Source organism: Stegodyphus dumicola, chromosome X1 (genome assembly GCF_044657685.1).
Source record: "Stegodyphus dumicola isolate Sdum_Otavi_A_Nest chromosome X1, ASM4465768v1".
NCBI classification, from domain to species: Eukaryota; Metazoa; Arthropoda; class Arachnida; order Araneae; family Eresidae; genus Stegodyphus; species Stegodyphus dumicola.
The window spans coordinates 76,808,422-76,835,281 of NC_140780.1; the positions used below are offsets into that span (position 1 = coordinate 76,808,422).

The 26,860-nt window shown below is 30.4% G+C and overlaps 1 protein-coding gene across 1 annotated transcript in view; it reads right to left on the reverse strand.

The window, feature by feature from the left end:
* Positions 1-1,233: 1,233 nt before the first annotated feature.
* Positions 1,234-26,860, reverse strand: part of mtm (phosphatidylinositol-3-phosphate phosphatase) — a 56,585-nt gene continuing 30,958 nt past the window's right edge. The window contains exons 7-14 of the mRNA XM_035370648.2: positions 22,076-22,150; positions 16,756-16,944; positions 16,363-16,647; positions 15,860-15,967; positions 13,769-13,861; positions 13,568-13,681; positions 8,550-8,729; positions 1,234-1,866 (exon numbers count right to left, since the gene is read on the reverse strand). Coding sequence (XP_035226539.1) covers positions 1,735-1,866; positions 8,550-8,729; positions 13,568-13,681; positions 13,769-13,861; positions 15,860-15,967; positions 16,363-16,647; positions 16,756-16,944; positions 22,076-22,150 — 1,176 coding nt within the window. The 3' untranslated portion in view covers positions 1,234-1,734. The remainder of the gene's footprint in view (positions 1,867-8,549; positions 8,730-13,567; positions 13,682-13,768; positions 13,862-15,859; positions 15,968-16,362; positions 16,648-16,755; positions 16,945-22,075; positions 22,151-26,860) is intronic.

Below are 26,860 nucleotides of genomic sequence, written 5' to 3' on the forward strand. Positions count from 1 at the left end.
TAATAAGCCTACTGCACATTAAATGTAATTTCATTTAAAATACTATGCTATAATTTTTATTTTTAAATGTAACATTTCTGATTATGATGAATTTCTTTTAATCTAGACTTAAACATAATAGATGCTTTGAAGCTTTATAATTTTATACTTCAAGAAAATACCAGTAAAATTTACTTCTTGAAATTAGGTTGGTTAAATCGTGATTAAGAAATTAGCATTTTCATCATTAGCTTATTGAAATTTTTAAAAATTTTCATGCAGAAGTTTTTTTAATGTGACTTTTATGCCTGGAAAATTATGTTCTTGTATATATACTCATAGTAATGAAAATAGTCGAAGCAAAATTCAGTAAAATTTGTAATTAACAGCATTTTAAACTTGGAACTGGAAAATCCCAACTGTTAAAAAGAATCATTTTTGCCAAATTATCAATTATATTTTTGATACAGTTAAACAGTGAAGACATGTTTTCAATGGCTGTTTAATGACAACTTTGCAGTATTACTTTAAAAATTAATTTTGTACTTGTTAAGAAATATCTTGAAATTGTTTCTGTTAAATTAAACTGTTTTTCAAGCAACACTGTCTGTTTACTCGTTCTACTTCAAAAAGAACACTATCAAATGTGCAGTGTTAAATTGTCCATTAATAATTTTACTCTAAAATTCTAAAAAATTTACTATCAAATGCAAAAGCTGATAAAACTTAATTCATGCAATACATGTATGTTTATGTCCTTATAATATTGTGGTTCACAATGGTATAATATCAATATAACTGATACTTAGTACAACATCATATAACCGATGGGTTTTCATTTTACAAACTAACCCTCTCGCTGCGTAATTTTTTAATTACCGTATTTGACGGCATATAAGACGCACTTTTTTTCCTTAATTTTGTCTCAAAAAAGTTACCTGCATCTTATACGTGAAGGTAATTGCATTCAATAATTGTTTATTTGGCTTTTACAAAACGTGAGAACTAAAAGAAACCACGTTATTGAAACTTTTTTTCCTTGTGTGTGGCCGTCTAAATAAGGGTGCGTCTTATATGCCGTCAAATACGGTACATATTTCAAATCTACATGTATTTTAGAGCTAAAATACGCAAAACGTTTTCGTAAAAGAGATTTTTCCCCCCTCCCCCAATATAGAATTAGCTCATAAAGAAAGGTTGTCGAAAAGTTTTAACTGAAAACTAACCATATAAAAGAAAAATTCTGAAAAATAATCTTGGTTAAATTATGATTTATTTTATAAAATATAATGGTAAAACGTATATACTGACGTATAACGTATAACAAATACAATTTCATTAAAATATAATTTATTTCTATCAAAGAAAAGCTTCAGGACATATAAAAATCACATATTTATACAATTTATATATGTTTCATATCAAAATGAGTTTATGTGCTTTCCAGTTCACAGAAGAATACACTTATAAATAACGAAAATATTTACAACTAAAAGGCAGAATTTACAGTTTGAACTATTAGTCCAAGATTTAAAAAAAAAATACTGGCCATGACAGCAAATTGCATTCAACTGCTTACAAAATTTCTCTCAATCAGGTTTACATAATAAATATATGCATAACTGGTTAAGCGAAACTTTAAATATGCTTTAAGAATAAATATTCATAAATAAAATTCTAATACTGCCATGTTTTATAATTGTCATACCCATATTATACTTAATAGCCTAAACAGTTTTAGATCACAAGAATTCATTACACTGTCACAGGAGAGGAAGCAAGGTTACGGGCATTTTTTGCTTCCAGTTCACGTTTCAGTTCCTCTTTTGTTCTTTGCAGCTGAGTTTTAACAGCTAGAAGTTCTCGGCTACGAATGTGTATAGGCTCCTAAAGAAAATTAAACAGACAACAGTTAGTTTCAACCTTAATGTATTATTATTTTCAGTATTACAGGTACATGAAAAGATCAAAGATTTTCAATGTTTGCAGGGTTCAGAGAAACGTAGAGGAGTTTTTTTCCCTTAAATCCTGCTCTTGGACATGATTCCAGTTACAACGTTTCTTGTAACAAGGTTTGGTTTAGTTGATTATGGCAACGCACTAGGCTAGCTGCCTAAGGAGAGGGGAGGACTTTTTAAGGGAAACTGGCTTGTATACATGTTACACACATGGCAAAATCCATGAAAACGACCATGCAGCCAACATGTTCACAGTGATTTAAATCCAGACCAAACTACCAGTGTTCAGCGGCTTTGCCACTCGGCTACTGGTGAGCCTCTTAAAACAAGGTACAAAAATTAATAAAATCAGTTTCAATACTGTTAGTAAAATGTTCATTGTGCATAATTAAGTTAAGGACAAAATGCAGTACATATTATATTTCTTCAGTTGCAGTATTTATTATATTTTTTCAGTATCATCAAAGGATAGGATTAAAAAAAAAAAAAAAGGACCAAATCTAAGGATGCAAAATAAAAAATAAAATGGAACATTGAAATATATTTAACAAGTATTTTTAATAACCAGCTTTGATTTATTATCAAAAAGGTATACCTATTTAAACTAGCATTTGAGAAAAATTAATTACTTTGAAGAAATTAACATTATAAAGAACCTGGAAATATCTGGTTGTGACACTTACATATGGGTGAAAAGGTGCAGCTTAAGATAGAAATACAATATTTATGTGCAAAACAGACATTGGTAATTAATTGTTTCGTAAATTCAAATTTTAATTCAGCAAGGAGAAACTTTACGCTACAGGAATGGGACTATTCGCCGTCAAGACATATTTTTCTTTACAAGACTGTATTATATCTTACCGTATTATTTTAAGCTGATTTAAACTAATAACTCTGTTCAGTTTAATTATTTAATTTTATTTGATAAATGTTTTATATAAAATAATATACAAAATGTTTTTGTGTACAGTTTTATGCATATACACCATTACACATGACATATTAATTTTTTTAAAGAGATTTAGGTGCTGACAAGATTTCAAAGTAATTCCATTTTCCATTCAAATTTCATAAAAATGTGATTTCCTGCTTGTATGAGCGATTTCTTTGAAGTACCCAATTAAAATTTCAAGAAATTTTGACAAATCTTGTACCCACATAATTTTAAAAATCGATAATATAACTTCTGTTATATCAGAAGTTTAGCCCCAGTTCTCTTTGATTCCGACATAATTTTCCAACTATGTGTAATTTCTTTATATCTCATTCTTGTAAATAACTATATATATTAAAAGAAAATTTAATATATATATAGTTTACCAGGATTTGAACCTGGCTCAAACTACCAGTGTTCAGTGTTCTTGGCCACTGGTGAGCTGATACATTCTGAGAGGAAGCTGATATGTAGCAGTTTATAATCTTGCAGAATCCATATTAAGGCTGAATTCAAATACAGAAATCATTTCTGAATGTCCTGACTAAGGGAACTTCATTGACAAGCACAGCTTTGTGAAATTCTTGAGCATTTGAAAAAAAAAAAAAAAAAAAATTAAAAAACATTAAGTGCGATAAATTTTCATTTTAAAAATTCACATTAACTTATTCTTCCATCATATTTCTTGTAGCAACGGGAAATGAAGTCATATAGTAAAAATATAGAAAGCACTACTGTCTTTTGTATTTTCATATTATCACTTTCAAATACAATGTTACCATTTAAACTTTTACAATTTCAGGTTAATTAATCATTAGTCTGGAGAAGAAAATGAACGCATTATAAGTATTTAATTAATTTTCAAATGTTCAGGGAGTTGTTATTGGTTCATTTGTCTTTCTGATGAAAAGGCAGTATATGGTAATAAGTATGTACACTGAATCTTGATTTATATCTGTGAAACAAATGAACATAAAATTCTTACACAGAGTTTAAGAACATAAAGTTCTTGATGCATTTCAACCTTTTGAAGACTGCATCAAGAACTTTGCATTCTTGATAGCGTGCAAAAGGTTGAAATGATATCTTCTGATGTACAAGATTAAGAAGAAGACACAAACCATTGGTCATTTGGCATGAAGACCTACTTTTGCCACATGTATGAGAAGTATTTTAACCTTATGTGGTTTTATTTTGGTAGTTGGATAGCTTAAAAGAAGACTGTTATGGTTAAACCTAAACACCTGATACTGTAAAGGCCCTTATTTTCGCGAGCCTGTTGTAATCGCGAAAATTTAAGCTAAGGGAACTTCATTGACAAGCTCAGCTTTGTGAAATTCTAGAGCATTTGAAAAAAAATTAAAAACATTAAGTGCGATAAATTTTCATTTTAAAAATTCACATTTACTTATTCTTCCATCATATTTCTTGTAGCAACGAGAAATGAAGTCATATAGTGAAAATATAGAAAGCACTACTGTCTTTTGTATTTTCATATTATCACTTTCAAATACAATGTTACCATTTAAACTTTTACAATTTCAGGTTAATTAATCATCAGTCTGAAGGAGAAAATGAACGCATTATAAGTATTTCATTAATTTTCAAATATCCAGGGTGTTATTATTGGTTCTTTTCTCTTTCTGATGAAAAGGCAGTTCATGGTAATAAGTATGTACACTGAATCTTGATTTATATCTGTGAAACAAATGAACACATAATTCTTTATTAAGTATACAGAAGGTAAACAGAATTCTTAAACTAAATAAATTTAATACGAGTGTAATACGGCAAGATAAAATACAGTCATTTAAAGAAAAATATGTCTTGACAGCGAAGAGTCCTAGACCCAGGAGCTACTAACTGTCAAAACAACTAACTTTTATAGCTTCTCCCTGTATCTGGGAGAACTGTAATGGAATGTAGTAAACATCAAACTTTGTCATTTGATTGAAATCATAATAAGTTCACATGAATAATATATCATACAAAATATTTCCTTGAAGTAACTTAACAAGCTAATCACATACATTATCAACTTAAATTCATTGGACTCATTAGATCCTGTACACTTATAAATATATGATAAATGTCATATATATATTCATCATCATTTCTAATTTTATATACAATTACATAAGTAATAAATAAATGTCATAATTTTAAATACTTTGTGCTTTACAGTTTTTTGCTTATGGATCCTATCAGCAGGTCATAGGAAATGAACACTGTCTGCCAGTCAGTCAGCCTACTACTAGTAGAGCAGTTTCTTATGTTACTGCGGCTATCAATAGAAAATATTGAGGAAATGGATAATATTTTTACAAAATCAATGTATGTATAACCAGCTGTATAATTTATAATACCCTGCCTTGGAGTTCAGGTTCTCTAAACCAAAATGTATTATTTTTTAAGAATAATATCAGCATATAATCCTTTAGTGGCCAAATGAATAGGTTTTGAAAATAGTGTCAATATTTGCAATAAAATAGATCTATGGATATTTTCAGGGTAAAAAAATCTAGGATAAATAAAATAATAAATTAATAAAAATAATAAACAAATAAATAAAATAATTTCAGGGTTAAAAATATATGGATACTTTCAGGGTTTTCTAATACTGTAAATGTTAAGCATCTTTCTCAGTGCAGGATGTTACTTATAATAATCCACCTGATATATTTCTAAAATAATTTTGTATATGCCTTAAATATGCACTTAAAAACTTATTTATCTCCCAATATTATTCATTATACCTAAAAAATAAACTTTTAAATGAATGTTTTACTAAATTATTAATTTTTTAGAATATTTAATGCAGTGGTAGTGCACATAAACACGTTACCACTTCTATAAGTATATGACTGATATTTTCTTTTGTAGACAGCAGCAACAACTGAAATTTGATTTCATACAACTAATGGGGCAATAGACTATGCATAATGACAACACCTGCCCACAGAGAAATAAAGGGAGGAAAACATTACTGGAACTGTACTACATTACTATACTGTATTGTAGTATTTCTGTACTACAATATGATTGGTCAAAATCTCATTGAAATCTTGCCCCCTCTCAATATAGTAAAATGGACCCGAGCCCTTGCTAACCGAAGAGAGTGAAAATGGTTTTTGCTGTAATCTGGAGGCAGATGAAGGTTCCCTTTTTTTCTTTTTTTCTTTTTTTTTTTTTCCGAGTTAACATTGCTTGTGCATACCAAGGTACTAAGTACCAGTACCAAGCAATATTGCATACTGTAAAGGCCCTTATTTTCGCGAAAATGAATATAGCGATGATTTCGCGAATTTTATATAGTATAAATAGTATTCTAAGTGAATGAGCTGCCTACAATTAATTTTATTGTTTTATATTCGAGAAATATAGTTGTATATTATTCAAAAAGTCATTATAAGAAAGAAAGTTTTCAAGAAAAAGCTTGTAACTGTGCAATAAATTATTAAATTTTGGGTAAGTGAAAAATTTCTGATTTTTTATTATTATTTGAGGCAGGGGGAAAAAAGTACTTTGCGAGGCTTAAATTTTCGCGATTACAACAGGCTCGCGAAAATAAGGGCCTTTACAGTATCAGGTGTTTAGGTTTAACCATAACAGTCTTCTTTTAAGCTATCCAACTACCAAAATAAAACCACATAAGGTTAAAATACTTCTCATACATGTGGCAAAAGTAGGTCTTCATGCCAAATGACCAATGGTTTGTGTCTTCTTCTTAATCTTGTACATCAGAATATATCATTTCAACCTTTTGCACGCTATCAAGAATGCAAAGTTCTTGATGCAGTCTTCAAAAGGTTGAAATGCATCAAGAACTTTATGTTCTTAAACTCTGTGTAAGAATTTTATGTTCATTTGTTTCACAGATATAAATCAAGATTCAGTGTACATACTTATTACCATATACTGCCTTTTCATCAGAAAGACAAATGAACCAATAACAACTCCCTGAACATTTGAAAATTAATTAAATACTTATAATGCGTTCATTTTCTTCTCCAGACTAATGATTAATTAACCTGAAATTGTAAAAGTTTAAATGGTAACATTGTATTTGAAAGTGATAATATGAAAATACAAAAGACAGTAGTGCTTTCTATATTTTTACTATATGACTTCATTTCCCGTTGCTACAAGAAATATGATGGAAGAATAAGTTAATGTGAATTTTTAAAATGAAAATTTATCGCACTTAATGTTTTTTAATTTTTTTTTTTTTTTTTTTTTTTTTTTTTTTCAAATGCTCAAGAATTTCACAAAGCTGTGCTTGTCAATGAAGTTCCCTTAGTCAGGACATTCAGAAATGATTTCTGTATTTGAATTCAGCCTTAATATGGATTCTGCAAGATTATAAACTGCTACATATCAGCTTCCTCTCAGAATGTATCAGCTCACTAGTGGCCAAGAAGTGAAGTCACTGAACACTAGTACTTTGAGCCAGGTTCAAATCCTGGTGAATGGGTATTTTTTTCCTTTAGAAAGCCCTCCATGATAACATCCTAGGCTTTAGGCAACTAATCTTCATGTGCTTTGCTGTAGTCAAACCAACCAAGGTGTTTTTCAGATTGTGACCAATCTAATACATTACAAAGTCTGTAATCCGGATGTCCATTATCCGAAATGATCTATAATCCGGACCTCAATGCCACGGACTTACGCATGCACGTTTGATGCACGAGTCCACTACGCATTCATGTAAAGCCAGTAAAGCGTTGACACATGTGCGCTTCCGATAGTGAAGAAAGTGACAGAGAGGTTATTTAAAGCGTCGGTATTCTCGACACAGCAATTACAGGATTTGAACAGTGGAACTTTGTAACTGAACAAGAAATTATATCTGTTTATAGAAGAGAGAATTAAAGAGAAAGCATTAGCATAAAAAATGAAGCAATTTAAACAACTTACATTGAAAGAAATGTTTAATAAAGTAAAGAAATAAATATTAAGCTTTTTGTTTGTAAATTTTGATACCCTTTAGATCACAATTGCTCTTTATTTCATAAATTACGGTTTCATATTTTTAATTTTATAATTTCTGCATGCCATCTTACCAAATTTAAATTGATGATCTATAATCCGGAAAAACCCCTAATCCAGAATAGCCGAAGTCCCGAGTCCGGATCATGGACTTTGTACTTGACAGAACTTTTTTTTTTCCTTGTGTAAATAGTTCATCACACTTATGATCATGGCATTAAATATGCTGAATGTTTCTCTATATATGTGTTTAATTTTCTTGCCAAAAATATTGTTCAGATAGTGTAGTTGAACGTAATATAAAAAACACATTGTTAGTCAAGGTATAAATGATTACTCTGGATGCAGGATATATATAGCATTAAAAATATTTTTATTTATTACAATGATGATGCAAATGTCTGTAAGAATTACCTAGTGAATATATAATAAATTATTTAAAAATACATTTATTGCTTTTAAATTACTCAATCTTTAAAGAAACTATGGTTGTAATTTAAAATATAAATTAAAGGTCTTTTATGCCATAACAAATGGAAATAATCCTAAGAACTAGTTATTTGCTAAGCCTCATGAGCAATGTGTAAGTGCCCTGTTACTATAATAATATCCCCAAAACTGGAAAGACAAAACAAGACTTACTAAAATTATTACGCATTCGATATAAACCAAACATAATTAATTACCTGTGGTCTCATACGTGGGTTCCAACGACAATAATAACTCTTCCAAAGCTCTATACACCGCATGCTAGGTACAGCAAGAAGAACGTGTTGCTCTTGGTAAGTGGTATACAAAGGATTTATGAAATCACTCTGATTGCTGTTGATGAATGACCACAAAGAAACAGTTCTATTTTTAACATCCTTAGTGAGAAAAGAAAAATTAAAATACATGGAAAAAGTTAAAGATACACAGAAAAAGAAAAAAAAAAAATTCCTTTAGAATATTATCAGAGTAGCTGTTAAATCAATAAAACAGAGCAAATACATGAATTTCTCATCTCACACTTGAATACCTATATAATATACTGAGTGTTTAGCATTCATACATAGAATAAGATTCCACTGTTCAACATAAGAAAGGAAGGAAGAGATATTATGTGATATTCTTGAGCACAAAATATTTAGAAGTATAATAACAGCACAAATTGATTATCGTTAGAAAAAACATGTGATAGAACATGCTAACTATTTTTCATGTGATATTATAGTTAAATGCCCAAATGCCTTGCATAATAGTATACATATCTGTACAAGATGAAAACGTAGAATGTGGTAACTTAATTGCAATTAGCTGGCTCTGTGGTTCCATTCAAAACCTAAAACCTCTGCACATCTACATGATCCTAAGTTTTATGGCTATATTTAACACTATAAGGTATTTCTCCTGCCTTCCTAGCGTGCCTTCGTGATGTAGTGGTTCTGCATGCTGGGCCAGTATTCCATAGGTCTGTGGTTCAATTCCCAGCGATTGCTCATTTTTCATCTTGCCTGCTCATTTTTGTAGTGGTTCTGCATACTGGGCCAGTATTCCATAGGTCCGTGGTTCAATTCCCGGCAATTGCTCATTTTTCATCTTGCCTGCTCTTGCCCACCAGCGGCCGAGCGGTAAAGTCGCTGAACACTGGCAGTTCGGTCCGAGGTTCGAATCCCACGAACGGGCTGGCTGCATGGGTGTTTTCGTGGTTTTCCCCATGTGTAACGTGTATACAAGCTAGTTTCCCTTAGAAAGTCCTCCACGAAGGCATCCCTCCTCTTAGGCAGATAGCCCTCGAGGCTTTGCCATAATTAAATAACCTAACCTAACCTAACCATCTTGCCTGCTCGAAAAATCGAACCTCGGTCCGTGGTTCGATTCCTGGCAAATGCGATTGCTCATTTTTCATCTTGCCTGCTCCAAAAAATGCCTAATGTCTCTACAAAGAATAGTATCTAGTTCATGAACAATGAACGGAAGATGTTATCTTTGCCACAATGCATCACACATATACTCAGTTGATTTCAAGGGAGCATCTACTAACTACACTTGGATACTTAAAGGAAAAAGGTATGCATTCCTCAGCACAGTCATTGAAAGAAACACAAACACTATAAGGTATTTCTCCCACTTTCTTAGCATGCCTTCGTGGTGTAATGGCTAGCACACTCTGCACGTATTTGAGAGGTTGGTGGTTTGAGTCCCATCGAGGGCACTACACATTTTTCATGTCTCCCGCATAAAAAAAAAATCCTAATGTCTCTACAGTGGCGCCCGAACTAAAAAAGGTGGTGGATGATGATTCTCCATCACCAGGATTTGGTGATTGTGTCCCCTAATGCCCAGTCTCATTTTAAAAAGGGGAGTATATAAGGTATTTCTCCCGCCTTCTTAGCATGCCTTTGTGGTGTAATGGCCAGCACACACTGCACATATTCGAGAGGTCCATGGTTTGAGTCCTGGCGAGTTGCACATTTTTCATGTCTCCTGCATCAAAATCCTAATGTCTCTACAATACTATCTAGAATTCAGAAATGTGCCTATTGCAGAGGCAACAACAGACAATTTTAGCTGACATCCTGCATCCAATTGCTGCCACAAGAAGCTCTCTTTGCAGCTGACAACCATTTTGCTAGCTATTGCAAAATGCTGTTAACCTGTCTGCAAATATGAAGGCAGAGTATAAATCTACAACTGTATGTTGTAGATTTATGTTGTAGATTTATTTCTACAACTGTATGTTGTAGAAAAATGTGTCAAGTAGTATTGATATTTTTTTAAGTATAAAACAATTCAGAAATAATATAAAATATTTTTATATGTGATACAAACAACTACAAAATTAGTAGCTCATTCAAATAAGAAAAGAGACTAATCTTTTAATACATAAGTCGAGACAAAGTATAATATTTCATTGAAAATATGGTTCATATTTTCCTCATATAAGCTTGCCAAAAAAAATATTCATCTTAAAATGGCATATTTTATTATACTAATTACAAATATTACTGCTATTAATATATCAAATTATTAAAAAATTATTTAGTGAATATACTTTAATGTTCTAATCATTTATTTAACAAATTTAAAATCTTGGTCCTAACACATGATTACACTGATAGATGTGATAGTGTAGCTTATTTTTCTTGGCATGCTGCAAATAATTTATATCCTACGAAGTTGCGTCATAGAGCAAAACTGTCATAAATATTAAAATATGAGATTTATGCATCTGCATCTCATTTAATCTTGCCTCTTGTTGCCCATGAAAGCTCACTTCTACATGTAAGCTCTGGAATGTGTTGTTAGTTTTAAAAAATTAAAACTAAATTTATAAAATTATCTGCCAAAATTAAAATATAAAATTTTGTGTACTTGGAAAAAAAAGGGAGGATAGAAAGCTGTCATGAGATAGTTCTGAGCACACTTCTATCAGTAATCCTATCAGATTCGAGATATATTCATCTTCAGGATTTCACAAATTATAAAAGCTACCTGTTTGATCTCACGAATACTATACACTGACTCAATGGTTAAACGCACATCTGTGAATATTTGTGCATTTACAGTGAAACCATGAATGGCTAATTAAGATAGTTAAGGGCCTTGGATAACTGAGGCAATTTGTGCCTAATACATGCAAAACTCACTTTTAGGAATAAACACTTTTATCAGACCAGATTCTGAGTTAATAACACAGTAGTGCTCCATCTCTGAGGGGCAACAATTCTTTTATAAAAATAATCAATCAGACTTCCATCTGTTTAATAAGGTGACTATGGACCACATTCCTGATATTTTTAATGACAGCATTAAGTGTGATTTAATGAATCGCATGGTGTTCTGAGTCATTGAATACACTACTTTGGTATTCTCTCAACATCCCAGATAATCCTGATCCTGTTCTTTAAATTCAGCAGTCAACTGCTAAATTTATGGACAGGTTTGGAGGCAGCATCAAGTCTTCTTATAAATTTCCTCACATTATAAATTTACAACAGACAGATAATGTCCATATTTGGGGGGAAAGAACTGCTTAATCTCAAAACCACCGAAAAGATAATAACGTTTGAAAATTTACTTGGAAGAAGACTTTTTTGAGCTTTTTTAATTTATGTTATTTGTATGTATATATTTTCAGAAAGCATAATTACTGCTTTGTGTAGTTGTTATGAGTAATGTTATGACTACCTGATGTGCAAGTTAGAATTCTATTACATTCATAATTTTGTCATATTTTTCTAAGTATTTCATTTATTAAATAATAAATACATTACTCTGAATGCTCAATACTTTCAAATGTTCAGATTTTAAAGAATTTCATTTTAAAATTCTTTTAAATTGATTTTTCTTTAAAAACAAATTCCAACTCCTTGATTAGAAATACTCCTCACAGCTCCATACCAGGTCTTTCTGTTTTTCAACCAGGTCTTTCTTTTTTTCAACCAGGTTCCATAGAAAGACTTGGTTTTTGTTGGTTTCATGCCTTTTAATAGTATCATCCAATTAGCCAATTTTAGAGAGCTGTCTTAAATCTCACACAAACAGTGTTTAATTTAAAGAGTGCTATGATAATCAGTGATAGGAATGGTAATTTCGCCATCAGTTATTACAGTTACTGGACTTGTTATATTTTATTACTACTCACTGAGAAAGGATTGCTATTGCGCATGTCGCGAATGCACCTTTATAAATTTCAGCTAATCACATAAAACTGGAACAACAATGTATATCAATTGCTGATTACTTTGTCTACTGAACATAATGTAGGATGTTGTCCACATAAATCTTCTGTAATTTTTAGTTTCATTAACAGGAAAATAACTTTAAAAACACTTAACATGGTTTGCATCATGATCAAGATTTCATGGCTTTGCTTATGTGTAAAGTAAAGATGAGCAGTTTCTCTCAGAAAGCTTTCCATGAAGGAATTCTCAGCTTACGCAGATAGCTCTTTAGAGCTTTGCCACAATCAATCATATACGTAATAACAAAACTTTATGATACGCCTACATTAGTATTTCTTCTGTATTATATATCATACTTCTCATTTCTATTACAAATTAATATTCGATGAAAAACAAAAATCTTTTCAAGTTATTCAAAAAGTGCAAGTTTAAACAGTAGCACACTGAACATGACCTCACCGTGAACATGCCAAGTAATGAGGAAATAACATTTTAAACATCTTGCACAGGACTGAGTCAGGAATAACACATTAAATACATGTACAGTACAAAGTCCGTAATCCGGACGTCCATTATCCAGAATGATCTATAATCTGGACCTCAAAGCCACAAACTTAACGCATGTATGTAGAGAATGCGCATACATTACGCGCGTATGCTTTATGCATGCGCACGTTAAAATAAATGTTTACAAATAAATATTAAGCCTTTTTTTGTAAAATTTGATACCCTTTAGATCATAATGGCTTTTTTATTTCATAAATTACGGTTTCATACTTTTAATAGTATAATTTCTGTATGCCATCTTACCAAATTTAAATTGATGATCTATAATCCGGAAAAACCCCTAATACAGGATGGCCGAAGTCTCGACGAGTCCGGATTACAGAGTTTGTACTGTATATCAGAAAATATCAGAAAAATATTTGCATGAAGTAAGAAATAAAATATAATCAAACAATCATTTAAAAAAATGTAATCAATTTCCATTTTTTAAAAAGAAAGTTCCAGTAATATGATTCAAACATTATATTTACCTCTTTAACTCTCTGACATTCAGAATTAAAAAGAAAAGTTCCAAATAAGCAGCTATACAAGTGGTCTAGAATTGTTATAAGGAAATGCTCATTAAATTCAAAGGCATTGGGAAACTGCAAAACAAATGCAATGAAGATTTAGTGCTTCATGAAACCGAAAATACTAGAAAAACAAACAAACTAGTAATTTTAAATAGCTACTTTGCACGTCATCTGCCAAACACAGTCAATAAACTGAAGGAAGACAGGTGAACGATCTGCATCAGAATGCTTGTCATCACCATGGCCAATACGCTACAACAAATAGAAACATTTTACACAAAGAAGTATAAAACTCGCTTTTAAGAACATTTCAAATAACACACAGCTTACATATTTTAATTATTAATTTAATGTGCCAAAATGCGAAACACAGGTAGGTTGTAACTGAAGGGATATATTCTCAAATCAACTGCATAATTCAAGCCCTATTTTCCTACACTAGAATTGAGTCCTAATCGATATACATACTTTTGCTCTAAAAAAAAATTTTTATACACTGATGAATCACACATAAATAAAAAAATGAAAGCTAACTTAACGACAGTTTCAACAACCAAAACATCAGCTACAGAACTTATAAACTTAATTCAAAGACAATTTTAATAAACAAAATATTTGCTAGAGCTTTTTTCACAACTTCATATAAATCCATTGGCAAAAATGAGTACCAGTATTTTTTTAGCAAGTTAACTTTTTATACTAATATAATTTTAATACATGCAAACATTATAAAAAGGTCTATTTTTATAATGTTTGCACATTATAAAAATATGATCATAATACTTATTATTTCTAGTAATTTAATAACTGTTTTAATTATTTCATTAGTTAATGATGTGCAAATTACTGTTTAACAATTTTATATCAGCATCTTAAACTGCAAAGAAACCTTCCTCATATGACCATACATGATTATAGTTGACATTGATTTCTGAGAAGATGTTGCCTCAAAGATGCAATGATATGCAATAGGATGATTATTTAAGCTTTCAATGAGAGGTTTCATAGTACTTACAAATTTTAGAAAATGACCTACTGAAAATCTATGAGCTTAGGCTTTCAAAAAATAATTTTTTATTTCTAGATGATTACATATAAATGTATGAAAATAATGCAAATTATACAATATTTAAAATGCATTATACAATATTTAAAATGCACTAAGCTAAAAACATAGTATTCCAATCTTCTTCCATACATTTTATGAAAGACGATATAATTTTATAATATCAAACTTGGAAATGTGTGACCTGATGGTCACAGTTTAAAAGAAGAATAAAATAAGCCTTCAGACTATCACAATCGTAAGTCCCATTATAGGTTTTAATAAAAATCTACAAAATTTAAACTTCTGTGCTGCATCCTGCAAAAAATGTGCTAGTGAAATAAAAAAAATTCTCATATAATAAAAATAATGCGAGATACCATCATTCACAATGTCGGAGCCTATATACATATACCATTAAAAGCTGTTTTGAAATGCATATTTATAGATACCTTTTACACTAACAACATTAATTTAGATGAATTGGTTTTAAACAACCATTTGAATAAAGGCTAAAACTTTAATTTTTGTTCGTAGTGAAATTATTTAATTTTATATGCCCCTATGTCAATGTTTCTTTATGGTGAAAATTTAAAGCACCACAAATTATATAATTTTTTTAAAAAATTTTCAATGCTTATTTTACTTAATAAAGACTTATGCCTCTCCTTAAAGACATGAATATAGAACTCCCTAACAGGAACTTTCCTCAAGGAGTTCCAATAAATGACTTTTTGTAAGCATTTATTTTAAATGACCGAAACTGTTATAAAACCTACTGTATCTACTGAACCTACTGGTTCATTTCTTAACAGTGAACCAAAGGTCAATGATTAATTAATTATTCAGAAATATTAATGAGATCTCTCTGAAACACAATGTATACTTCATTTAAAACCATAAAACTTCCATGAAATATGCTGCAATAAAAATAACTTTTATATGTCTCTCTCTGATTTCATTACATTAAATTCTATAATAACTAAGCACATATTTTTAGAGAAATTAAAAGTAACCAATCAAAAAACACTGGAAAAATCAATATAATTTGTAAGTAACACTTTATATACATCTTTATGTTGAAAAAGATAATTTTTTAAAGCTTTTCATTCAACAAAACCTGCCTTGTATTGTGGAAAATCCAGCCTCAATTAAGCATAAGCAAATGTTAGGGAACAGTTATTTTTTTTAAGTTACATATTTACCTGAGCAAATTTATGGCCAAAACTTATCCATTCTTTTTCAATCAAAACTTCGAAACCTTTAAGTGTTCTGTAGTATGGATCTAGTATCAACATGGCAAGACTTGTGAGCTACATAAAATAAATACAATTAGATTAAAGTTTTCCAGTATAAAAGCAATGAATGTTATCAGTTCCATAATTCATATAAAATGGTTTTACTTTAAAAACTCAATAATTTGCACCAGTCACAAGAACATCATTTAAGATTTCAACCACTTAAAACCGTAAGAAACACTGCTACTTACATATAATAAAAGAATTAATTTACTTCTTTAACTGCATAAATTTGAAAATTCTCCACACGAATATATTTTCTCAGTTTTTATTACTAATCTTGATTTAACAGAAAATTAGCTCCTTGATTTGGAGCTAATTTTCTGTTAAATCAGAAAATTTTCTGTTAAATCTTGGTTTGGAAATCAAAGGAGGAAGACATTTGTCATCACCCAAAAACAAATTAATACCTGGGCTGTCCGATCCCAACCATCACTGCAATGCACAACCACTGATGTTTTATTGCTCTCAACTTTATCTGCAATGCGCAAAGCTCCAGCCATAATGAATCGAATATGTTCAAGCCAGTGAGTAGATTCAACACTAGCAAGCCAATGGTTTTCATCAATTGATGGGAAGCATACCTCTTTCAGCTTTCTTAAACTTTCTCGCATTACATGGATATTATGAATGTCTAAAAATATCAGTTCAGCATTCTGATAAGCATCTTCACTTTCATAGCCACCTCCACGAGCCTGTAAGACATAAAACACAGCTGGAAATACAAAACAAAATATATCAAAAGGAAAAGACTAATATGTAAGTGGTTATAAATTTTATTTCAAAATTAGAACATCGATTACCTTATTAGCAACAGCATTAACACTTGGCCGAGCATCCATTATAAATATTTTGTGTGACTGGGCATTTGCATCCATGATCATTTGGATATATCGCTCATCATCTTTACTACGCTTACAGCTTACACCTACCAAAGGCTGACTACAACGTGTTATCGTAGCTTGACTCTTAGAATGAATCCATGACAGAACCTGCATTTATAAATAAATAACCTATCTTTAATACATGAAATTTGTACTGCAAAATTATCCACATTTTAAATATTAAATAAAATTTTTAACAATAGCTTAGCAAATAAAATATGGCTGCAAGAAAAGGTGTCTTTGATAACATTTAAGGAAGATCTACTCTTGAAAATAGAAGCTGATAATGATGCTTGTATTTAAAATTATCAATTAAAAAAAACTAGGCTAAATTGAACAATACTAATGCAAATCCTATATTCTTTGCAATCACTAATTTTAAAAAAAAAATGGGATGGGGGTAAACTATTTTTAAAAGTACAAACTAAAAGTTGAGAGTATGAAAATAATTTTTCATTTGCAAAATACAACCACAGTAAATACAATAATAAAACAAATGCTAATTCCATTAACTTTCTAGTTTCATCAAATGATAAATCTACATGTAACACAGTTTCCCAGTACAACTTTCTGATATGTCTGATCATTAGCTGCCATAGAATGTTTATTAGTTCCAAAGGTGTTTTGAAAAGCTAAAGTAAGTCTTATAAATAAAAAAAATTCTTATTTCTTGCAATGAAACATGTGCAATATATCACCTGGTGTGAAAAAGAAGACAGAATTTTTACCATACTTGTTTACGTTCAATATCATTTTTTCACCTAAGGCAAAGAGGTATAATGTGAACTCTGCATACAATTAAACTGAATCACATCCATATACTTTCAGATTTTTAAAGTAATTATTTAAATCATAAATATTTTTAACCATTGCTTATCATGTTCAGAAAACGATATAAGTAATTTATAGTAAAGTATTTTATCATTAAAAATGCAAATAGCAAATAACCCTAAAATAATAGTAATAGCAATGTATTTAAAGTATTGCACTAATCTTTATGCTTTAAATGAAGCAAAATCAATACTTTATTTTAAATCTACTACTTCACTTAATTCGTGTCCTATTGAAAAAATAGGCAGCCATGTTTGATTTTTTTTTAAATTTCCTAACAATTCTTTATTATTCAAGTTTATTGAAATTTCTCTCAAAAGCATCAACTGCAACTGCACAAGCAACATCAACTGGAAATTTTAAATGCAGTTCTCAAATTCCAATATAATTTAGCTTAATTGTATTTGAGAATTATCCTCTGAAAGATCAAAACTCGAAGCTGTTTCGTGTCCAATTAGTTCTTAGATATTTCTAATGAAATATGTACAGCATTTATGTCATTAGCATATTTAAGTGCTAAATTAGGAGCTGCTTCATTTAAATTATCTAAATAAAAAAATAGTTTTACACTAGTTAAATTAATCTAGAAAGATTAATTTATTTCCGTATGTGCATTTAATTTCCGTATGTGAGTTATGCGATAAAAACATGTATCGCTTCTTTGATTTCTACAATGAAAAACAATTTTTTTTGAAAAATTATTTCTTTTATCAATAAATTCTTGACAACATAATTATCAACCTTTCATTTTTACTCTATTCACATTCTGTTAATATATTCATTATCAAAGCTAAATTTTTATATTTCTAAAGTTTTTTTTTTTCCACCTCTTTTGTAAAGAAAGTAATTATCCCTTGGGTCTGTTTATCTATTTAATTCAGTTCAGCAAAGCATATGGGAGCTAAGGAAGCTGATGCTCATAGTGAAACTTGCAAAAACACCAATGCAGAACAGCCACACTGGGATTAAAACCCACATTAATCATTCTATTAAAAGTGCAGCTTTATGCAGAACTAAAATTTTTGACTGCCACCTTTATGTGCTTTTTCTGTTTCTTTGAGTTTCAAACTGAATGCAGGTAACACAATAAAAATTTTAAACTAATTTGCTTTAAGCTGGTATTATTTTCAAACAAATGCAATGTTTTGTCATTTGATACTTTACATAAATGTAATGCATTAATATATATCATAAATAATAATAATGAGTTAAAAATTATATAAAATATAAGATACTGATTTTTCTTTCCATTATTTATCCAAAATTATTTTTAAATTTATAATAATTAAATAAGTTTTTTATAGGTTTGGTTAACTGATTAAAGCAGATGAGAACAAATCTCACTAAAACCTTTCTGAAGGGTTTTCTAATGGAAATTGACTCAGCTTATATATTGCAAGATATTTCCATACTAAGTAATATTTGTAATGCCGTAAAAATTAGACAGTTGTGCCAATTAGGAAGTTTAAGGGTAATATTCTTAACCACTTTGTTTGAAGTTTACATTTAAGGATATTAAAGAGTTAAGCCTTTTTGTTAGGCAAATGTTATAATTATTTATGCTTTTTTTTTTCTTTTTTTAGTATTAATAAACAAGTATCAGATTAGTAGACATAATGCTGGATTGTAAGCACCAGGTCTTTTGTTATCTGAATGTGTTTATTCCTTATAAATCACAACGCAATGCTAAATAGTTAGGTTAGATTTTAGGTAAATTTAATTTGTGTGAGGTATGTTCTTAAAAGGCACCTTAACACTTGAAAACACAAATATAATTATAATAGTTGTTTTCTCCACTGAAGATTGAGATTAGAATCTTTCCAATCTGGAATAAAATAAGGCTTTTTTTGCAGACATTCTGCAGCTAAACGATAGAAAGAAATCTATTTTAATAAATTGAGGTATTTTATATTTATTTCGCAGCATACATAAGGAAAAAATATGTGCATTAAATTTCGTGATGGTATGTCATCATACTGCTATAATTAATTTCAGAATTATGCCAGAGGAAATTTCCTGAAATTTGGAAATATTATTTACTAATAATAAATAAATTTAGAGGGAAGAAGCAACATTAAATTATATGAATAACATAAAAATAATTACTTAAAAATTGAATTAGAATAATCAATGATATTTTAGCGAATATAGTTATATTACATGGTTAGCCTAGATGACTGATTACTATTTTTTTATTTTACTACAAACTGGCAAGGTATTTATTAAAAAGAAAAAAAAAAGGTTTAAAAAGATTTTGCGGTAAAATTCTAGTATACGGTAAGGCTTTGGCACGATTTTGAAAATTGTCGCCAAGACCAAAATGACCCGTTTACTGCGCATCAAGATGTCGCCAAATCCCATTATTATTCTAACCAAAGAACGTCTATGTAAAGAAGAAAAGGTTCCATACAAGTAAAATGCTATTACGCCGCTAGAATGCGGAGGGAAAATTTGCCAAGGGATTTGGCGACGGAACCTGGCGGCCAGAATTTCCCTCTCCGCGATGTGTACAGGAAATTGAGAAACACGTGTTAAGAAGAAACGCTCTTTGACAAAAAGAAAACTACGAAAATCCGTTTTTAAATTATTGCGAAAAATCCAAGAAGAAACGTTTTATCAAAGGACGTTTCTTCTTGGATTTTTCGCAATAATTTTAAAAACGGATTTTCGTAGTTTTTTTTTTTTTTTCCCTGAAAATAACTAATCCATGAATTAATTTACTTGCGCCAAAAAATATTTTCTTTTCCTTTAGAGATTAACCACTTGCGCTAAGACTAAACTTCACGGTTGCGGTGCCGTGCGCTACAATATAACAAGCCGTAAAGTGTCTCATTTACGCCGCTCCGCATCTGCGAGTGCAATCCAGAGCTGTAACTCGAGAAATAAACAATCTCGTTGTTAGGCGACGTGTGCACCACGTTATTTTCATTTTTGCGATAAATGCTTAGCGACGTGGTCGCAGTTTGAGACAAAAGCATCTTGACGTGCGTGGCACGTCTTTTTAGCGTAAGTTGTTAAAGAAATTTTAAACGATATTCATTTTACGAACTCTTGATAACGTGACCTTCGAACTTCGACACTGGTTTCGAGCTTTGGCGACAGATATATCAGACATGCACAGCTGTTTTCCCTCTATGATGGAACGGAGCCACAGCCACGTCTGTTGCAGAGAGGTTTTCCTTCTTTACAATACATATTCTTTGATTCTAACCTCCATGGTACCGTATACTAGGATTAAACCCATTTTGTTTTATACGAGAACAGGTACTTTCTTTAGTTCATGCGCTGCACATGCGATTCTCGAGAATATTGGAAACCAAAAGTTGCGGGAAAGTTGCTTTGCCTTTCTAAAAGATAATCAAATTGGAGCTGCGAAAATTGGCTCTATTCCAGCTACCCGAATGACACTCACATGATACATAATTCGCCAAAAAAGTTACCTTTTCCGACGTCGGTGCAAAAATCGCTTTTTTTGGCGGGATCGTTGTATGAACTTCCCTGACTTTTCCAGATTTTGACAAAAATACTTAAATTCCCTGACTTTTCCCTGAATATTTTGGTCAATTTTCGAATTCCCTGACTTTTCCCGGTTCTCCCGGTTTTCCAGGTAGCGTGGCAACCCTGCTAGGAGACTGGTTCAGTGCAGTGGTTTTATAATCAGCAATTCTGCTCTAATAAATATTGTTTTCCTTTTGTATAAAATATATAGAATCTATGTAGTGTGTTATAAACAAAAAAGATTAATCCGGGTGTCATTAAAACAAGGCACGACACTGGCCATAAGTGGATCTTACAACTATGATGTTAAAGAAACCACAACTGTTTGTTTCTATGAGTCACAACTAAATTGTATTTGCATATTGAAATCGTCTCCTGTCTACCACCATCGACTTGTTAGCCACATCTGATACATACTGATGGATTTTTGAGTTAGAAAGATAATATATATGCTATGGGCACATTGACTAACACAACATTTTACCTTATGGCTATGCATTCCAGCATTGTTGAACCAAAGCATTCTTGCACACTGGGCATTATGCATATCGATTTATACTCTCTGGGGGTTGTCTTTTCAATTATTTAAAATTATATAAAGAAATTTTATGGTACCTTGAAGTGCAAAATTCAGAAATTTCATGACTGTGTGCAAGAAGGTTATAATTTTCTAGAATGTACAATTAAACACGACTGATAGCTGGTTGAAATCTTAATACATGCAAATGTTGAAAAAGAAGTAAATTCAAATTTCACCAAAGTCTCAAATTATCATTCTGCCTCAGTGCTCTCAGCACTTATTAATCACTATAACTCATACTCATTATTTTTAAGGGTAAAAAATACAAATTAAACTTTTAACACAGACACACACACAAAAAGGTGAATAAAAGCATGAAGAAATTCTTACAGGTATTCGACCTCTGCTTCTAAAATTTGCTACAGCTCTTAAATCTTCATCTGTAGCAGCAGCAGGAACAGCAACCTAAAAATAGATTAAAAGATTAATTGTAAAAAATAATTTGAAAAGCTAATAATACTAACTATAGTGATATATCTTGTTATTTTCTTGAGAAATTTCACATATGCATCAAATTTGGATTTCCCATTGTATGGTTAACCCTTTGTTGCATCATGTCCACTCTAGTAGATAAAAGTTTAAATTTGTTTATTTTTCTGTAAATGCCTTAACAGATTCCATTCCTGTGTTTATTCATTCTACATTATTAGAACTTTCAAGTGTCAATCACAGATGGCTGTATAGCATCACTAAGTAAAGCATCGCTATTTGAAAAATGGTTGCTACTTCTGTTTCCAAGTTAGTACAATTTCTCATAGTAAACATTATATAATATTGCTTACATTTTCTTATACTGCCATTTATTTTTATTCATAATTAGTAATTTTAGACAGTTTATTTTAAATGTCAGTTTGAGAAAATTGTGGAGTGGGTAGATAAAGATCTACTAAAAAGCGTGAATTGAAACCCAAATGTACTGCTTATCAAGCCAAAACACCACTGGAAATGTTTGTTTGGCATGGAATTTCTAGAACATTTGACATCTGAATCCAATAGGTACAGGTTTCAAAATCATAGCAAAATGAATTCAATCACAATCGACAAAATGAAGGTATTCTGGAGGATCTGTATGTACATGTTAGTTGTAGATTTACCATTTAGAAGATGGTAATGATCACTGTAAACAAGGCAAGAAATGATTTCAAATGCAATGACCATAAATTGTTGGGAAGAGATTTGTATGCATGTACGTATATGCATACTATACACTGCAGTGAACAAACTGTAGCAATTATTTAAAACAAAATGTGAACAAAAATTTTTTATTATTATTACTAAGGTTATTTTAAGTAGAAAAAATACAAACATTTTCGTTTAACTTCTCTAGATTATTTGTATGCAACAAAGGGTTAAGTGACTAATGTCTTCATTTTACAATATGTTCTCCATTGAAATCTGTCACTATAAGAAAATTAAGGTAATTTCTAGTATTTTGCCTCATTTCAAAGATAAAGCAGTAATTGTAATTTTATTACAAAGGTATTCCTTAAACAAAATTCCCAACTTGCACTTAACCAACTAGTCAGTAACAGATGCTAAATTTTTGGAAGTGCTTCTTATGTTAGAATACTTTTACTGCAGACACACCAGAATAAACAACTCCCAATCTCTCATACAAATTTAATGCCTTGTGGAATGCCCTTATTAATTGTTTTGCTTGTGCAAATATCATTCATACCATTAACACACAAAAAAAGTTTCCATGTATGAATACAAAGTACTAAATTAATAAGAAAAATTTTAACTTAGACAAGAAAAAAACAAATTATTATGGCAAAGATCTTGAATAAAACTATGAGTGTTATTCAAAAATCGATGCCAAAACAGATGTAAAGATTCTGTACTGTGTACTTTAAATTACAGTTGAATGTGAAGAAGCTTAAGAACTAATAGGCAAATAATCGCTTGAGTTCGTGTGACAGAAAACAAGATAGAAGGGTGAAATAACCCTTTATTATTCCAATCAGGTGTAACAGAACTCTGTCTTGGAGTTGTACAATAAAACCGACACTCGGGCTTGAACTTAAGAGACTAAGAACTAAACTACACTAATCTTAACTAAAAAGATATAGCCGACGCTATCGAGATTCTAACGGAGTTGGCCACTTAACGCTAATTGACTGTGAAGCTATTAAGAGCCTAAAGTATGGCCAAGTGTAATAATAGATAGCTTAAGAGAAAGTAGCCTAAAAAGGCAGATGCGTGCTAACCAGAATCTTTGGTTCTCTCTCCCTAAGACAGTAAAACTCTGCAGTTAAATACCACTCTTCCTCAATTTGCATCCAAACATGATTCTAAAACTATGTTCTGGCCGGAAGTGGTAAGTTGAAATTAAGAAGTGACAGGAAAGGAGGTTTAACTCAAAATTTGACTGTTAATAAAATTAACATAATCCTTATACAGAGTTTCTTTTTTGTGTAATTTTACATTCACATGTTCCTCTTCATTTGGGTAAATAAATATTCATCTTAGAGAGACAAAGTTAAAATTATTTGATTTTAGATGATTGATTTCACGTTTTAACACATCAACTGTCATGGTATTCTTCCCATTAAGGAAGTGCATTCTTGCGGAACACTAACATTTAATGTAGTGATAAAGACTGTTTTTGCTGCCAGAGTTCAAGCCTTGTTCAAACTTATGCATCAGGCAGCTGTTATTTTTCTTTATAAATGAATGAGCTGCCCTGTCTAATCTGAATAACAAAGCAGATATTTTAAGATTTAAGTACCTCAGTGCTTTCAAAAATAATACATTATACGATTATAATTTCTAACTCTAGTCTATTATTTTGGTTTGTTATTTCTTACAGAACATTTACTAACTTTTCATCTTCAGAACCAGTCCAACTCCTAAGAACTTAATTCACATGGCCAACACACTGCAGATTCCAAATCAGTTTTTCATAGCCAATATTTAAATTAACACACAAGCATGCACACGAGGTCTATTTGATCCCAACTCCATAAAATGGAATGCTCCTCTTAAACCATGATTCACTGCCACTTCATTTCTTAAGAAGTTATTATTTAGACCATGTTTCAAACTCCTAGTTTATTTGCTAAATTACTTTAAATATTATTTTGGGATCAAATTTACCTCACGTGCATCCTCAAGTAAGTTTGAATTTCTTGAACTTATGCGCAGAGTTTTTAATTGGATTTTCTTCAACTTTTGCTTCCTAAAAATTAAATGTAATTGTTTTAGAGTACAAAATGAAACTTATGGTAAGATCATGTCTTTTCAAAGTGTCAAAAATATTAATTCATCAGAAAATAGCAATATTTGGTTACATTTTATAACATATGAATGAATTTTTATAATATATTGATTGAATTTACTTTTCTAATTAATCTCAATATTTTTTCTGTGTGTGTTATTAAATTTTACAGAATTTTACATAAATTTTAATGAAAATACTATAAACATTACTTTAGAAGATATGCAAATAATAAACCATTCAAGCATAGAAAAAAGATAATAATCTAATGATCTTATTATAATCTAAAAATAATTATATTTTAAAGAAGGAAAATAATAAAATTATTATTTAATTTTTTTTGCATTTTAATATAATAATTTACATTTTTAATATTAAATATGATGAATATAATTTGAGCAATTTCATTTTTGTTATAAGTGAGAATGTGGAAAGAAAAAAAAATGGTATTTTATGTAGATACACTCTACAAAATATATTTCTGGCAATAATAATTCAAGAAATGGGTAGCGATGGAGGGATTAAATATACACCACACATATCCTTGTGTACGAGAATGGAGAGTGTATCCTCCTAGATTAATTTCTGCTTTCCATATTTAGATTAATGGGAAAAGCCAGGAAATAAATGCAGCTTACCAAAAAAAAAAAAGTCTTGTAGTTAACACATCAATGCATGGACACCTATATACTAATAAGTGTCTTACAAATTCCTAAACTCATTGACTAAAAAATTAGAGATATAAACTTTTTAACCTATAGTGTACAATCGGAACTAAAGAATGAAATACTGAATATTCATTGCTAGATATTTTTTCCTTATTACTTTCTGCTTGTTTCCATTTTATGGCTTATCTGCTAATGATTCCATTTCAAATGTTCGCTAGCTGTAGATTTCTTACATATATTGTAAATACAAACCAGTTTTCCTTTGAAAAACCTCCATAAATGCAGCTCTCTTCTTAGGCAGGTAATTCCCCTGCCTTAATTATTTAACCAAACAGCCTTTTTATCAGTCAATTAATACCATATTTTCCAACAACACATTTATGTTTAAATACTCTCCCAAAAAATCTACTTGACTTACATGTCACATATAAAAATAATGATAAATTCATCCAAGCTGGCCCAAGCTGACAAGCTAGTAATGAAGGAGATATTAAAGTGATGTACTATTTCAAAATATAAACTAAGTAAAAGGGAAAAATCTATACTTAGAAAAAAAGGAAAAAATCTATGCTTAGAAAAAAAGGGAAAAAAATTGCATTAAAGAAAATTTTTATTCAAGGAAAGAATTCAGGAAAATAGTATATGCTACTGAAACATGTCAGAAAAAAACACGACTTTTATTTTCACATAAACGAACACACAAGTCAATCAAATCAGAAATGAAATATGTATTTATTTTGCCAGAATCTGCTACTAGTGGTGTTAAATTTGTATCCTCCTACATGATCACATGATATGCCAAAAGACTGATAGTGTATTTTTCTGCCATAGTGCCAACATACTCCCACCTAAGTTAACTTATACCTCAAAGTAACATATACGATATTAAAAAGATTTCCATAACATTATGATAACAATATACAATACACTAAACATCAATAAAATAACATGAATGAATTTTACAATGATGAAGTAAATGTTGCCCACTAAGAAATAATGGGTTATAAAAGGAGAAAAGAAAGAATACTATTAAAAGATTTTAAACATATATAAGTGCAATAATTTTGCTCAGTTCTATTAATTAGAGTTCGTCACAAATCAAGTCTCTGGGGCACCTTGACAACTCATCTATATCTTAACTTCAAGTATGGAGTTTGCAGAGAAATTTCTCTCAGGTATAGTACTTTCAGAAGACTTGTGGCTTGCTGTTTGGACTACCAGTTTGTG